This window comes from Phasianus colchicus, chromosome 11 (genome assembly GCF_987193195.1).
Source record: "Phasianus colchicus chromosome 11, bPhaCol1.hap1.1, whole genome shotgun sequence".
Lineage (NCBI taxonomy): Eukaryota > Metazoa > Chordata > Aves > Galliformes > Phasianidae > Phasianus > Phasianus colchicus.
Window position 1 is genome coordinate 6,546,799 of NC_143446.1, and position 17,054 is coordinate 6,563,852.

The 17,054-nt window shown below is 37.1% G+C and overlaps 1 protein-coding gene across 1 annotated transcript in view; it reads right to left on the minus strand.

The window, feature by feature from the left end:
• NUP210 (nucleoporin 210) overlaps positions 1-17,054 on the minus strand; it is a 61,011-nt gene that overhangs the window by 36,771 nt on the left and 7,186 nt on the right. The window contains exons 2-12 of the mRNA XM_031608699.2: positions 16,308-16,444; positions 15,587-15,718; positions 12,806-12,902; positions 11,215-11,365; positions 8,526-8,658; positions 7,512-7,670; positions 7,048-7,116; positions 6,656-6,762; positions 5,543-5,683; positions 4,193-4,330; positions 1,191-1,346 (exon numbers count right to left, since the gene is read on the minus strand). Coding sequence (XP_031464559.2) covers positions 1,191-1,346; positions 4,193-4,330; positions 5,543-5,683; positions 6,656-6,762; positions 7,048-7,116; positions 7,512-7,670; positions 8,526-8,658; positions 11,215-11,365; positions 12,806-12,902; positions 15,587-15,718; positions 16,308-16,444 — 1,420 coding nt within the window. The remainder of the gene's footprint in view (positions 1-1,190; positions 1,347-4,192; positions 4,331-5,542; positions 5,684-6,655; positions 6,763-7,047; positions 7,117-7,511; positions 7,671-8,525; positions 8,659-11,214; positions 11,366-12,805; positions 12,903-15,586; positions 15,719-16,307; positions 16,445-17,054) is intronic.

Here is a 17,054-nt window from a genome sequence, read left to right on the forward strand (position 1 = left end):
CACTTAACACTGTCTGAAAGAAACTGTTATGTTGTGCTTGTTTTATCAATTACAGCAGCGCAGCACATAGCAACACATTACAACTATGAAGTATTTACTATACCTAATATTGAATACAATCAGTTTGTTCCCACCAGTTGCTAGATGATGAGCATGTATCCTGGAAGGAAGGTGCACTGCATCAGGGCTTGCAAGATGTGTTTCCTAAACAAACTGCTGCGCTCCATCACAAAGACACCACTTTTGTAAAGCCTTAGCCAGATGGAGGTTGTTTGCTGGCCTCAGTGGTGTCCACTTGGCATAAACAAACCTATTTCACTTATGACCACAGTTAGACAAGGTACCTCTGGATCCCAATGAGTCTCACATTTTCAGAACACTAACTTTTAGTTTTACAGAGGTCAGGAGCAAAGTTCCTCTTTTCAGTCCAATTTCCATTCCAATGCTTAGCTCTTCGCACAAGGTATACATTTAAAGCACAAATTAAAATGCCTGAATGTATGAAGGTAGCACTGCACTACTTCACAGCAGTAATTATCAGTGGTAATTTTAGCTTTTTGCCATTTTAAGTGTCTGACAACTCTGAACAGCTAGATGGGAGTAAGCACTGACACAGTTTCATTAACAAAAATGATCTGTATTCAAAAGGACACACTGAAATTATTTCCCAAGTGTTATTCCTCAGTAACATTTTAGAGAAAAAAGGTATTTAAAATTGTACTTAGAGTAATGGGTAGTAAGAACAGTTTCTTCACCTATCCTTGCACACATTCTCCTGTGGGTAGATGACATATACCATTCTTGTCTTTTCCTTACATCATACACTTATCACCATGACAAAATGCTAACAGAATGTGATACATGCAGAGATGCAAAAATCCATCTCAGAATGGATATTTTTCATTCTTATTCTCTCATATGCATCTGTAAGAGTATTTTTCCTTGGCCAGTTTTGGTATCTATGTTATTGTGTGGTGTTGTATAGCATTCCAGACGCTTTTTCAGGCAGGAATTTCCTTGCACACCTTAATGATGCCCGTCGTCATTTTCTATTAAAGGACTTCTTACCCCAATGGACTTCAGTTAAATCCACCTCTTATCCTGCAAAATGTATTTTTTGTTTGGCTTGTCTGCTTAGATTGCTTTCCAAAAGCTGTACTCAAGAGCAATGAGGGAAAATAAAGTTTTACCTTCATTTCACCATAATGCAATGGATTCTGAACATCAATTGCCTGAATAATACTGATGCCAATATCACTTCCAGTTGTCATTACTCCTTTGACTGTCACTGTAGCAACTGCCTGGTTAGAACAGGACCAGCTGAAATTTCCACTTCCACCATGAGCCTAGAAAACAAAGAGAAAATCTGGCTGTCAAGGCTTTGACTACATTGCAGGAGAAGCGAGGAACACGCTGAACAGCAATGCTTTTAGTCAAGAAATAAGATAACTCCTCAGAACTCTCAAATAAGCAAGATCAAGTACAAGGTGAAAAGATTACCACTCTTATTCAACTTATTTCTGATTTCTTTAAACCAGCCAATCTCCTTACCAGTGCTGCTAACCCAAATATATCTCTCAGCTGCAGAAATCTGATGCTGACAGCCCTCAGTAACTGATACTGCTTGGACTCAGCACATCATTTCACAAGCTGCCACACCAGAGGCCCAGCACATGGGATTACAGTCCTTCCGAAAACTCCACTACCTTCCTGTTGCTGACAGCCAAAGTGCCAACCCAACAATTCAGGATCTCAGAGCTGCTAAACGGATACTTTGTACTGATTAGCTTCTGCCAATAGGAATTGTTAAGTGATCTAAAGGGAAGAAAAAAGAAGAGGGGAAGCAGGGAGTGAATGGGACAATGAGAAAAAAGAAAAAAACCCAATCTACATCTCTTCTTGGCATTACTACTTTGTTTTATTCTGAAAGAGGCACATCCACTTGCAGCCGTGCAACTAACTAACGTGATGATCCTCACAGTGCTCATGGCAAGCACAGGAAGTTTCTATTGCTCTTAAACAGTTTGTTGTGTTGGTTTGTATTTTTAAAGAGGGACTTTCACACTCCAAAATAAATTACAAACTTCAATCAGAATGAAAACTAGAGTGAATAATACAACAATCTTTTGTTTATATGGCTTTATTCATTCCTTTAGCTTCCTTTGCTCTAACCCATTTCATAAATAATGGAATTTGAAATAAATGTGTTGAAATGAGAAGATTAAATCTTGCTTAGAAGGTGTAGAAACCACATCTGATTTGGAACAGCCTGGCTAATAGCTTCCACCTAGAGAGGGGGAAAAAGGGGGAAAAAAAACCAGTCCTTTTCCTTTTTCCTTTTCATGAGCACATGCCCAACCTGATTACAGAAAGAGCACTGAAGATGAACAGAAAAACAGGTAAGATGCATGAGATGTGGCAAGAAATGTTTACTTAAGGTTCAGAGCATTTTGTAAAGGTATTTTCAATTATAAAAGGAAAAAGAGCAAATAAAAAAAAAAAACAAAGCCCAACTCCTAATAATTCTGTATTCTTAACTCTTTCATACAGATCAGATGCGTTACTACATTTTCTTTCTAGCAGAAGAGTTTGCATCAACAGAGAATAGGCCAGCTTCCATTTCAGCCTATCTGCTACCCACAGCTGAACTTCACAAACTGTTACTAGAAAGGGCGATGCTCTCACTAGGAAAAATAACCTACACCTTGAAATCCATGTGTTGAATTTCACAAGATGGTACTTCTCCTATGCAGGTCAGGAAATACCTTCATACTATTTCATTTTTAAATAAGCAGTAGCGATAGAAGCAATCTTATTAGCACAGATATGAACAAAACAACCAATAAAAACAGACAGCTAAAAGTCACTCTGATACCATCTGGAAGTAGTTATGGAATTTTGTTTGATCCAAAATTCCCTTTCACCTTATTTTCAGCAAGTCTGTTCACCGATTCAAAACAAGCTGGAACAACAGTCAAGCTGTGCACTACTGTAAATAACCATACATGAGTTGAATGTGCAGACTGAAGAAGTATTCTCAGTTCTGGTAAATACAAACTAATTTAAATGTTGGGAGGGAAAAGAAAGATCTTTTAAAATGAAAAATAACAGGAAAGTAAGACTATTGATGCAGCTTATCTGAAAAACACGAACTAGTGCTCTCTAGTGAGAAGCTTGATTATAGAGAAGGTGAAAAAAGCATTGTGAAGGAGATGGAAAAAAGAAAAAGCACACTTGCTTTCTACCAGCTGGGCACTAGTACAAATTATGAAGTATAGAAAAATGTATATTTGTACTAAGAATTTTTACCACACTCTGCTGGCATGGTTGAGTATAGCATGAATGAAGCAAAACTGATCCCACAAAACAAAAATGCAGATGAGGAAGGGAACATTCAATTAAATGCCAGTAACTTCAGATTTACACTAGGGAATGCAATTTTATCCTTAGGAAATTAATCTATTACTTTAAACACTGCCAGTCCTACTGTCTCTTTTTGTACACTTTACTTGAAGACAGGCTTGAAACTCAGTGCTTCTTCGTACTGAAACAAAGGCAGGAACTGCACATGAAACACGTGAGTGCAGGATCTTGGGGTTGCTGCAATACATACGAGAGGACAAGCCATTTGCTTTACAAAGTCTATGAAAGGATTGGCAACAAGGGAGCAAAGACACCGCATAAAAAAAAAGTAAGAAAAAAAGTCCCTCAGAAGGGGATACTGTAAATGAAGCCATCTTTCCTTCCCTGACACTTTTTATTATAAGATATACTGAGAGTGAAGGATATTGATGGCAAAGGTTGGTAGCGTGTTGCTCATTCATCTTACTTGTTTTTTGTGGTCTCTTCATACTCCATCTTCCATCCCTCTACACAGAGAATGGCAATCTCCAATTATTACTATAGAGTTTTATACCTAGGATATTTACTGTAATTCCAAACTACTCCGTTGAGCACATGTGAGGGGAAATAGAAAGTGGGCAAAAGAGAGAGGTAAAAGGACATATTTATAAATTACAATACACATTAATTCCTGCAAAGAGCATCCAACAAAATTCTACCAAATAAAATTTTGGATATCACTGTGCATGAAGGATCCAAAGTCAGTTCTACACATGTAGTTAAAGTGGTTACAGGCCTCACTGTATCTGCTTCAGCATTGCTTTCAGCATTTGGATATTCTTTGGCATACCTGTATGGTATACTGGTAGACTCCTGCTTTTGGCTGCCAAGGAAATGTCAAAATGCTGGGTGAAAGAACTATTGGAACATAAATTTCAACATCTTGCTGGTTTCGCACTGGAACTGGCAATGTATGAACACCTCCATCCTACAAAAAAGGAACAGCACAGAATCACAAATGACATCATTGTACATCCTATGAATAACCTTCAGTCAAGTCACTTAAAACATCTCAGATAGAAAGAAAAGCAATTGTTGAGGATCCTTCATGAACAGCTTTGGTGAGCAGTCAGTCAGTTCATTCCAGTTATGTGTGCTATTAAATGAGCAATATTACTATGAAGATTTAGGTGTCCACATTCACTTAAAGGCAAAGTGCAATTAGAAACACACTCTCACTACTGCTTTTTGAGGCATCATCTAGAAAACTAATTTGTTAACTCTACAATTCCATTCAGTTCTTGCTCACTCTGCTCTGCAAAGTGGAAAAAGAATCTCAGCCTAAACAACCCAGCCCATCTTGAATCTCAGCCCATCCTGGAACACAGGCCTCTGTATCTTCATACCTTTGCTATAGTTGTGACCCTATAACCTTCTTGGACAACATACTGTTTCTTGCTGGAGTCCTGAACGAAAATTTTAGAAGTTCTTACTGGACCTCTCTGACACCGTAAATGAGTATGGCCCATCACACAAAAGGAGCAACCAAATCCTACTCAAGGATAATTAAGAAGATTTCAGAGCAAATGGGTTGAAGTGTTCAGTCTTTCCAAGTTTCAAGTAAAAGCAAATCACTTCCACATCACATGCCCTAAGTTAGCCATACATTTAGCAGAAAGTTAATGAGTATTAATTTGAAAAAATTTTTAGGCTGATATGTTTGGCAGATTTTCATTCCAGTTTAACATCACTTACCGAATGAGAGAAAACTTCCCACATGTAACTGAATGCAGAACAAGGCCAGAGTTTGACACTGATGATCCCACCACAATAAATTGTGAAATTCACTCAGAGAATGTGAGAAGACCTTTGCACCTACACAAGGATATGGTAGGTGACCACGTAAAGGATCTACCATGAAGAAATACATCAGTGCTGTGCACTGCTAGTGTAACAGGAGTTTGTCATCCATCTAGTAGCAAAATCCCACAGTGTTTATTTAAGCAAATCCTTACTTTGAGAAAACTGTCAACAGAGGACTTGAGAATTTGGAACTTAATCTGTTTAAATAACGACCGCTTAGACCCATGAAATTTTTATCTTTTCTACTAGGTCTGCCATCTACTAAGTCTCTACTTTGTGAGTAAATTATTTTTAAGCCTACTAGAAACAGCAGTACAGTTTTTTTGTAGAGACATACCTCATCCACTACTGATGTCAATGCAGCATCAATAATGGTCTGACCCTTCTTTATTGCTTTCACATAATGATACGATCCATTCAGAGATGACTTCAGGACCTCAAAATACTCCTCAGACAGCTTTGTATTAATTCGGATATTCTAAAATCATAACATTAAATAAATATTGCCATGTGAAATTAGCATTAATGTTGCACAGAGAGCCATAGATATAACAGCAATAAATGAATGAGAAAATTACTTGCTAACACAGTTCAAAGAAGTTTATCTGAAACTAAGAACTTTTCCATAGGAAAATGAAACTATACCTTTCAGACACAGCACTAACCCCACAGAAAATAATTACTTCTTATGATAATGACAAGAAATGTAAGTTAACATAGAAGTAGAAATATTTAGCACTAAAAATTCATAATTTAAAATGACAATATTAAGAAATTACTTTTAAATACAAAAATGGGAATACCACAATTAACACATTTCTTCCGAGATTTGGCTGCAAATCAGATCTACATCTGAAGAAGCAAATAAGTACAAATTAACAATCAGAGAAACTCAATATTCTGAACAACTATCATTTAATTAAATTATTTTATTTGCAAATGAACTATTTCAATATTTTTGTTATAGTTTTTAAGGAGTGCCATATGTTTGGTACCCAATACCTACAATTTATCTCCTTGATTACCTAAGCAATGAATGCTAGCTAGTCAAAGCTTTTTCCATAATCAATTGCAAGTTCCTCAAGAGTATTATAAGCCTATCTTACATCTTTTCCATTAAGAATAGGAAAGATTGCCTCTACAAGGGAGGAAATTATTTTGGGCTGTAATAAAGTACAGCATTAGTACTGCTCTCCACAAATTTAATTTCCAGTGCACAGCCCATGCTACATATCTGAAGCACATTTCTTCCAGTTTTTCTACAGTACTCACACTCTAATGGTCACTTTCACATGAATCACTCAGTACACTTCCATTAAAGAAGAAAAAGGAAAGGAAAAGCAAGAAACAAGCTTTGAAAATCATAGCTCTGTGTAAAGAAGGCATTTAGAGAATTTTAAAGAAGGATTTAGGAGACAGACACTCAGAAGTATATCAACATCTCACTTACATCAGATAAATACACCTTATTGCTTGATTTATCATACACTTCAATTGTAATTTCATAAAATCTGCCTGTTTCTAGGACCCATCTGTCACCTGGATGAACTGCAAATCCTACAAAACAGGAAATATTGAATAGCACAGGCCAACATCCTCTTTATGCAATGAATACAAACACTAAAATTCTAGTTTTAGCCCACATTTTAAGACATCCTTTAATTGTTTTAAGCTGCTTATTACAGATGAAAGCAAAACATTTACTGTTAAATCCATTTCACAAACACTTTTCCAAGATAAAGTCAGACAAGAAACAAAAGGGCACATATACAGAGAAAAACACCAACAGAAGAACAAAAGCAAATTACATTAAGCAGTCAGGAAAATTATGCTAGTACCAACCTAAATAACCAGGATTTACAACATAGATAGTGCTGTTTGGTAGCCTGGAAACACCCTGCATGCGAATACCTGAAATCTCAGTAAAGGAACACAAAAGTTTCGACACAGTCAAGATCAGCATCTTCCTGTGGTTCTTTGAACCTCTTGAGAGATTTGAAGCTACTTCTACACTAACACAAAAATTAAATCAAGTCCCATCACATTCCCACACTGACTGAGGAGAACAGGCATGATTTCATTGATCTTTTTGCAGCTTACTTTCTTAGAAAATATTAAAGCATTAGGCTGCTCTTTTAAGATGGAATTCACAGCTGTACTGCTCCCCATGGCCCCACCAGGTGCTCCTGATTTTCAAGGCTCTTGGTACACATACACACCATTTTATCTTTTTGTGCTACAAAGGGAATAAAGTTTGTCTCCTGCCACAAGGATCTGGATGGAAAAGCATCACCTTGGAAGGATACTCTTGTGTCCAAGTATGAGATTAGTTTGTCCCTGCTGCATTGCAGTTACAATGGATGTTTCCTGGTCCAACCTGGCAACTGGCCAGGATGGGTCTCCCTCAGGGCCAAGCACGTTGTTTTGGAGCTGCAGCTCATACTGATCAGACGGCATCATTAATTCTGGACATAAAACAAGACAACATATGAAACAATAAAAGCAAATATGTCAGTGTTTGGATGCCACTAATTATCGCTGATTAATTTTTTATTGATGTCTAGAACATGCATTAAATTAGTATTTTTAATGGCTTGTAAAAATAGCGCTTCTGTGATCAACACATGCACACACACACACAAATGAGCTGCCTGCTTCATTTGCATTTCTTTGAAGTGTAATTTCCAACCAGTATCACCCACAGCTCAGACCTAACATCTGATTCATTACCAGCTTCAAAAGCGGTGACATTACTTTTTACAAGTTACCGATAATTTCTGCTGCTTCATCCTGTGCTACAAGCCGATGACAGGCCTAGTAAAATACTTCATATCTAGCTGTTAGAGTTTTCTTTGTTTAAGGGAAGTTATTAACAGCACAGGCTCTTTGTAACAATGGAGGCAATTATAAACTTCCACACCAGTAAGTGCAGGTAAAGCCAGCTGACCAACTCTTGTAGAGGTGCAAGAAATTCATTTGTCAAGAGGACAATCCCTGTTAGCAAAGGCACTAATCTCAATTCAGTTTAACTAAGAAAGTCAGACACAGTTTCTTTGTCAATGTGGAATCAGAATTACAGCACCAACCCTTCAGTTGCCCTCAGCTTTGTGTCCTGAACAAATCTGTGAGAGTACACTTTTTAAAGGCGTAATTTTTGTGGGAGAAATTCTGAACGACTGCATCACTGGGGTTTAGAAAAACAATGTTAAATATTAACAAACCTATCTAAACCTATTTAAAAATTTCTTTGCAGTGAAAAACTCATACCTAATCTCAAAGAAAAAAAAGGAATGAAAGAAAAGAAAAAAATCAGGACAAACCTGTAATCTTCCCTTGTCTTATTTTCTGAACTCTGTACTTTATTGATGTTCCTACTAGAAGATAAACATCATATGCTGGATTTAAAAGGATGTTTTCCAGAATAAGCAATCTGACTTCTGCTGGAGGTACATGCTATTGATTGAGGAGAAAAAGAAAAAAAACAATTCACCTGTATAAAACATACCACGCTGCAATAACTTAAAACCCATACATTCAAAGCATTTCTTTCTTTAATTAGCTCTTTATTATCATCATCTTAAGATTTGCACTGACAGAAATGTACATAGATCCAGCCCATGTGTCAACTGCAAAAATAAGTTAATGAAAAATAGACAAGAAAACTTATTCAAATCTATGCAAGCCTTAAAAGTAACCGAATTAATAATTTAACATGTAAATGACAAGAGAAAGATATCTAGGAGAGTGGGATTGAGGGTAAGGAGGGATTTTTTTCCTTGTTAAAAGGGAAAAAATTGTCAAAGCACTCAAAGAAAAGCTGACTTTGACTGCTCAATTATCTTAGTGACGAAAACCTGTAACATTAATTGAACACAAACTGCAAACCCAATTGCTTTGTGCCTGGAGGATGGCAGAGCCTTCCCATTCCTCACATGCACCAGACACCATTCTTGAGCCCCAGATGGGTACATGCAGAGTGATGTCTGACCACTACTTGCTTGGCAGAAGCCGGCAGTGCTGATACATGAGTCTGCTCTGATATCTTCCCAGCATCGGCACCGATACTGCTGTGAAAACTTACCCTACATGGCATTATGCAGCTGCTTCAGCACTAGTGGGTTAGCTGTGTCCATCTACTGCCACAGTTTTGAGCACAAGTTTTCATCCCCTTTAGTTTTTTTTCCCCCCCTAACTCCTGGTTTAGCATCAGGAGCTGGTTGATAACTTAAAACAAATCAACATTTAGAAGCTACGGGTCTCAGAAGTATTTAATGCACCATGTCTTGTACTTCAAATATTCGCTATCTACTCATTTTCAAAGAGAGAAATGGAGACAGAAGAGGAATCATCTGGACATGGTTCAAAAAGAAAAGTGAAATGAAATTCTTCTGGATGCATTCCAGGAACAATTTCTTTTACTTTATTCCCTTTTTACCACAAGTCTCCCCAGCAACTAAAAGAGGGAAACAATTCCCATCTATGCACGGTTCGGTAATGTTATGCAAGGCTGAAGAAAAACAAGTCTGTGTTGGAAATAATTTTGGTTTAGTTTTTGGGAGAATACAGAAATACGTGGGACAGATGCACAGCAGCACAGTCACTATTCAGACATTGAAATTTACTTTCCCTACTGTAAAAAAAAAGATGCCTCCATAAAACATGATTTATAACTTCATTACATAGTCTGTATCAGATTCACTGATTTATTACATTAGAAATACGACAGACAACTGTATAAATTCTACTGCAGTTGTTTGAGGGATACTCACTGAAAATGTGCAGCCTGGCAGCAGTGAAAGATTTAAATGAACTACCAACCACAAGCAAAGAACTGTAAATGCAAGTTATGGCACTTCAATTACATTTACCATATCAGCTCAAAATTAATTCAGAAAAATGTAAGGGAAAACAAATCAAGCTAGAAGCATTCAAGAAGTAGCAATAAGGAGTTCGCCTTTAACACTGCATAATTTTAGGGCAACTATATTCAGCTGAATTACTTATCAAAGGCAGAACTTCACCAAAAACTTTAACATGTTCTATTACTTCTACTAGCATTACCTAGAATATTTTCATAGAACAATTTTTACAGATATGGCTTAGGTAATTCTAGCTTAAGCAAAAACATTAAACATGTAGCAACACAAAAGCCTCAAAACCAGAATGCAGATATGAGATGAACTTCAGAAAAAAGCACGATGTTTTATACAAAGATTTCTTAAGGTTGATAGCAGCAAAATGCCAAGTATTCCTGTTAAAATTTACAAGCAACTGAGATGGTTTTACTTTCTGTTACCAGAATTAAATGAAAAACTGTCACACTGTTACAAAGAAAGAACTATCATGGTTCTATAGCTGCTGGGAAAACTGCCAACACAGCAGTTGAGCTCTCTTGACATTTCCATTCCAAACCCTTTCTTGGAAACCAAGATCTAACAAGGTAGAATTAAATACAAACCAAGAAGTTGTATGACAGTCATCACATGCACAATAGGAAATAAAAGTACATCCAAGATAGCAATTTTCATTCCAGTTATTTATTAATTCAAAAAAGACCTAAAAAGTTCTAGTTTAAAAACAAAAACAAAACCTAGTGAAACAAAAACCTAAAAAGCCAATGTACTACTGCATGTATTACTACTATAAGCATGATCCTCATTAGATATGTAAGACAAATGGCTGTCAGTAGTAATAAAATCTCACAGAAGCATTTGAAGAGTGCTCCTCAGCCATAGGGCCTTTGTCAGAGTCAGGTTTAGGAACAATTTCTGGCACTTGTGCTGGGTTAAGATGGCTACACCAAGGTAACTGCATCAAGCTCCAACCCCTTCCACAGAGAACAAAATTAGCACCTTCAGTGCCACAAATTATGGAGTCAATCCAGTAAGACTGAAGTGCAGCACTGATACCCACCATGGCAACAGATGTTATTGGAAACAATACAGCACTATGCTTCTGTAACTGTAAGACTAAATTTAAGAAATAGAAGGATGCATGCAAGTTTCTTACCTTATAGACACTCTCCTGTATTCTTGCTTTTAATTTAGAACTCCCTGTTTTCATTCCAGACACCAAAATTGTATCTCCTTGCTTGGCAACTTTTTCCATCTCTGATATGTAAGAGGGTGGAATATAAGTGGATTCTAAAAACTTGAGTATACTGAAAGGCAAAAAGTGAGCATAAAAATTAACCAATCTTTATAAACCAGTAGAGAAACACCACCATCTATTCCCAGCTATTTCCATGTTTTTTTGCAAATTTAAGATGTCTGCCAGGACCAGATATCCAAATTTTACTTATTCTTGAACATATCTGCAGCTAATTTACGTGACTGATAAGTTTGTTTGAAGCTTGTTTGCCAGCTTTCAAAAGGTATCAGAGAACTGCACGTTTTCAATAACAATTCCTCAGTTTTTACAGTAGGTGAAGACTGCAAAAAACTCTGCATTACTGTGGAACAGCAGATGTGAAAGACCCCACAGCTTATGTTTATAAAAGCAACAGCTTAACAAACCAGAACACAACTCTGACCTCTATAGAGAAGCTTGGATGTACTTAATAAATGACTACGAAGAAAAAAAGAAAAAAAACAACAGAATCCCAGTGTGCTGACTGTTTTATTTCCAACGTGTCGGTGTCAGTGTAAAGATAAAACTCTCAGACTACAGTAAGAAAATGTTGAGCAGTCCCCAGTTTGAGTTAGTTTAATAAAGATATAAACTGACATTTCTGTTTGAAGCCATTTTAGTTCCATTATTCTAAGCTGAAAACTAGGATAATAAAATCAACGCTATAAAATGGCAGAGCACATAAATAAAAAGCCAAAAACAAAACAAGTTTGTGAAGTGATCTGGTGAGAAACATAGGAGCAAAGAAAATCATAAACTTGATCTCTGTTCCTACTCCTGCCACGATGAGCTCTCCAACTTCTGAGCAAAAATTCCATCTCCTTTAAATGGACAGAACAGTGTTTCCCAACTATACAAGGACACTGGAAAACACCAAACTCATTAATGAGTTGGGAAAAAAAAGCGCACTTCTAATCTCCGATCAATTTATTTTCAGAGCCAGTACTGGTAATGAAGTAAGCACCATGACTTAGTTATCAAATGAGTGCTCTCTCTCACTGCCTTGACAGATGGAATTCAGCGATTTCATCTGGCCTGAGAGCTGTACCAAGCTTGCAAGCAGCCTCTTGGCCCTTTCTCATTTAAAGGTTAGTTACTTTGAAAGCTATTTCAACATCAGAACTAGGTGCTGACTGACATCTGAAGCAATCTGAGTTGAGAGAGCCCCTTTTTGGACTTTTTGCATAATACTCATTCTCTAGTTACTAGATTAGAGATAGCTCGACTGCTCATTAGCACTATCAGTTTTTAAATTAAATAGAGATGAAAGTGCCCAGGCTATTGAGTGGACAGTTCAAACAAACAAACAACAAAAATACATATACATACACTCCAACCAATACATAAGCATTATCTTAAGTGCTCACTAGGTAAACTGCCTGGAAATGGGGAAATATTTACATAGAAACTTAAGGGACAGGAGTTTCATTTATTTTTTTTTTTAATTTGAGAACAACATAAACAAACTTACCGCAATGCATTGTGGGAATCTGAGAAGCCATCAGCCTCTGTGTCTTTTACTATCGTCCAGTCAAACACTAACCCTGCCAATGTGCTGAAAGTGTTTCCTACAAACCAACAATTACATTAAAACAAAATTACTAACACCCACAGAGCCTTCCTGGAACAAAACTTTTTGTTGCCCCTAGAATTCTCTCTTATCCCTAGGAGGAACACTGTCAGTATTCTATCAGTATTTAGCTACAGAATTCACATTCTATTTTGCTTTACTGATGTGCAAATTCAAGATCATTCTGTTTTTCACAGAAGCCACTAGACAGGGGCTGAATGAAGGACAGGTGGAGACAGCTGCACCTAAGATATCCTCAGCACCAGCCAGCCCTTTGACTACAAAAGCTTTACTATTTCTTGAATATTGCCAGGACTCAAAAAAAAAACAAAAACAAAAACAAAAAACCAAAAAAAAACAAAAAAAACCAAAAAAAAAACCAAAAAAAAAACCAAAAAAAAAACCAAAAAAAAAACCAACACCTTTCACTTAGAAACGTGGGTCTGAGATGCCTTTTGGGAAACATGAGATCATAGCATTGATGAACTACACTTTCTACATATATCACTCCACTTTTATCACCTATTTTCTACAAAGCTGAACTAAAAGACTGCAAAACAGTAAATATTAAAAAGGAGCAAAAATGGAATAAACAGACAAAGCAAGGATATTTCATGATTACAATTAACTACAACGAGCTGCTAATCTGAAGGATTTTATACTTTCAGGGTAGGTCTTGCTCTGAATTGCAGTGTTCACTGGGACAAATAAACATCAGCATTTACTGTATTTTCAAGTATATTTTCAATTGTGTTTCTCCCTCTGGTATTTGCATTTACAATAAAATAAGAATCAAAGAAAATGTATTCTCAAACTCCTGTGCGTTAAGGTTTACGGTATCTTAAAGCCACAAAAAGATTTTAAGACAGAATTACACAACCTGCGTATTACACTGCCTTTCTCATTTTTTACAACTTACTACAGATAGCCACTGTAGCAATTGGAAAGATCAATATCATGGGAAAAAGCGTAACAACAAAGAATCGGCACAACAGAAAGGTGCTATAAAGGAAGGGAAGAAGACTGCTCACTCGTACCCGAAGATTACAGGGAAAAGCTCCAGCAAGAAGGGATCTCCAACCAGAGATCCTTCCCCCATGGCACTCAGCCCTTCAATGAGGTCTAAGAGGTGCAGCCAGGCTCCACCCCTTCCTGTCACACAGCTGAACTGCCTTCATCTCTGCTCCCAGGGCTGATCAGGTCCTTTCCCTGGTGCTCAATCAGTGATTCAGGCCAGGACTCAACAGTTCCCATACAGCCATAAATCCCAAATAAATAGGATTTTAAACAAAAAACTCCAAATGTACATGGAAATATAATTAAAATTGCTTGGGATTACATTATTTAACATGTAGTCAAGTTTAACATTTTAATGATGCAAGTTCTAGCTCTGCAAAGCTGTATTACATTTTTTCTTACTCCAATAAGAGGGGCAGTGGAGAAATACTCTCACTGTCCAAGATGTCCAAAGTTCTCTTAAGTGCAAACCTTTTGATCAAAAAAGTTTTTTTGATTAAAAGAAACTGATTTTCAAAGCTTTGAGTGTTTTCCAATCTCCGAAACTTAGTCAGGGACGTTTAGTCCTAAAGTTTGTAATAAATAGCTTCTTTCAGCTTCTTTTTACTCTAAAGTAAAGGTTCATTCCGGTTGTTAAACCTCTGCTCCTGTTCAAACTCTAACTTGGATTGTGTCCAAGGGAAATTTGTCCATCAGCACGCTTGAGAAGTTGCAGAAATATCAAACCAAGAATCTGGTATTACACATAATATAAAAAGAAATTTACACTATTAACATACTGCCACACATAACCTGGTAATGTTGGTTTTACAAATAAACTGATACACAATGGGCTCATTAACAACCCTAAATGAACAAGTCAAGCTTTTAGAGCTGCTTATAACCTATCATTTCGTTCCCACTAGCTGTCCTAAATATCATTTAGTTTCCAAGAGTGCTCATGCATACGTGAAAACAGACCGTAGAAAAATGCATTTTTTTAAAACCAGTACCACAGTTCTTTCTGATGGAACAGACAACGAAGAGCAGAAGCTTCACGGTCTTAATAAATATGGATTTAATCCACATACACTGACGTTTATGAGCCTAAACTATACTTCCCAATAATGAGTGCTTCCGTAATGATTAAGGGATTGGTAATTGGTCCTTAGCATCATCTCTGAATGTCCTGCTAGATGTTTGGTTAGACTCAGAATGTCCCTTCACAAAATTCTTTAGATTATCACAGTCAAGAGGAAAAAGAAAGAAGAAAAGTAAAACTGACTTCTTCAAAATCCTCAGCCTAGTTAAATCCTAACATGATATTTCAACAGAACAAGTACTGCAACTTCTTACATTATATTCTTACTCCTGACCTGAAGGTATAATTGCTAACAGCTGACATCTTTATTTTACTGACTTTAAATTCCAATTTTCAAAACTACTCTTAGCACTACCGTCAATTGTCCTGGGCAAGTAAGGAAAAAAGGCAGGGAAAAGACATTGGAAATCAAGCAGCATTTGATTTTCCTATTCAGGTAGTTGAGTATGTAGGTTTTATACCTAAACAAAATCAATAGATTATTGAATATGTTATCCAGAGAACTTCCTTTAGATTACTCAGCTTAGCTTTTAATATTCAATATATCAGAAAACAAAGTGTTTCAGCGCTAATAAATTGCTTACCTTCTGAATCTAAAGCTTGAATTTTTAGCTCTAGTGGTGAATCTTCAAGATAGAGCTCTCTTGTTGTGGATACGATTTGTATGCCATGAATTATATCAACTATAGCATCACAACGAAGAACCTGTCCAGTCACTTCAAGAGAAATCACACAAAATCAGTAGCACTGGATGTGCTCATCATCCAAACAGCATCAGTAACAAGACAAAATACACTCCAAATTTAAGCTGATGGTGCAAGACACGGACATTGAAGGAAGTGAAATGAGGTCATGACCTTGGCTAAGAAACGCTCGGTCAAATGGTGATTGTGGCTAAACAAGCAGTAGAGAGAGTAGAGAAGCAGTTCACTCCTTTACAGTTCCCTTCCTCACAGAAAAAATCTTAAACATTTTTCATTTCCAACTATACTAACGGTAACAGACATTTTCTGAGTATATATTAAGCGTTTGTACAGTGCAATTGTCAGATACAGCTCACATCCTAGAGAACTTAATGACTGCTACCCAGAAACCGTAAAATCCTATGTCACTGTGATTTAGTGACTGCAAGATAATTATTCAACCATCTGTTTTTGCATATCTATCATTCTAAAAACTAAGCAGGTACATTGTCTGACAGACATAAAGGCAATTTCCAGCCTTCTAAAAGACAAGCTGTTTTCAACCATCACCTCCATGTATTACTATTTTTTAATTAATTACCTAACAAAAGTTAGAACTTACTTGTATCTTCAGCAAAGATGATACTTGTCAGACGTGTGGGCTGTGAGGACCGTGCCTGCACAACAGCTTTCTGCGAACACTGGCGCTCACCCTGATCTGCAGGCTCTATGCTCGCCACCTCCGGCCTGGTGGAGGACCTACAAGATTAAATAGTTGTATTAGCAGTGTTTAAACTACAGCTATAGAGAAATCAAAAGGCTAGCATAAAGCCATCAAAATACCTTACATTACACTTTCACTGGAGCTGAATTGCAACAGCTCCTCAGGGACTTCAGCAAAAGCAAGCTTGGACTGAGAATGGGAAAAGCACAGACCAGAAGCCTACCAGAGCCAAGGCAGACAAAAGTAGTGTTGCTCTCCCTACTGTGACAGCTTCACAGGCGGGTGCAATTCAGCCTCTTAAGATTCAGCCTCTATCTCCAGCTGTTTACAAAGTTCCAAAACCTCTGGCCTGATCACTTACTACAGTTCTGATAGAGCCATTTTTCTGTCTGACAAATGCAATCTAAACCATTTAGTAGATTCCCACCTGGTTAAGATGATGACATTAATTGGATTCTGACTTTTCCTTGGAAGGAGGTACAAAACCAACTACCTCTTATCTATGGGAAATTATAAATCAGTAAAGATTTGGAGGCGGGTTGCAAACCAACAGCAGTACCACACATGCCTGCATTCAGAGGCTGCTTTTACTTACTTCTGTTGCTGGTATAACCAACCAATCCAAAGGAGTGAAGACAGCTTTCC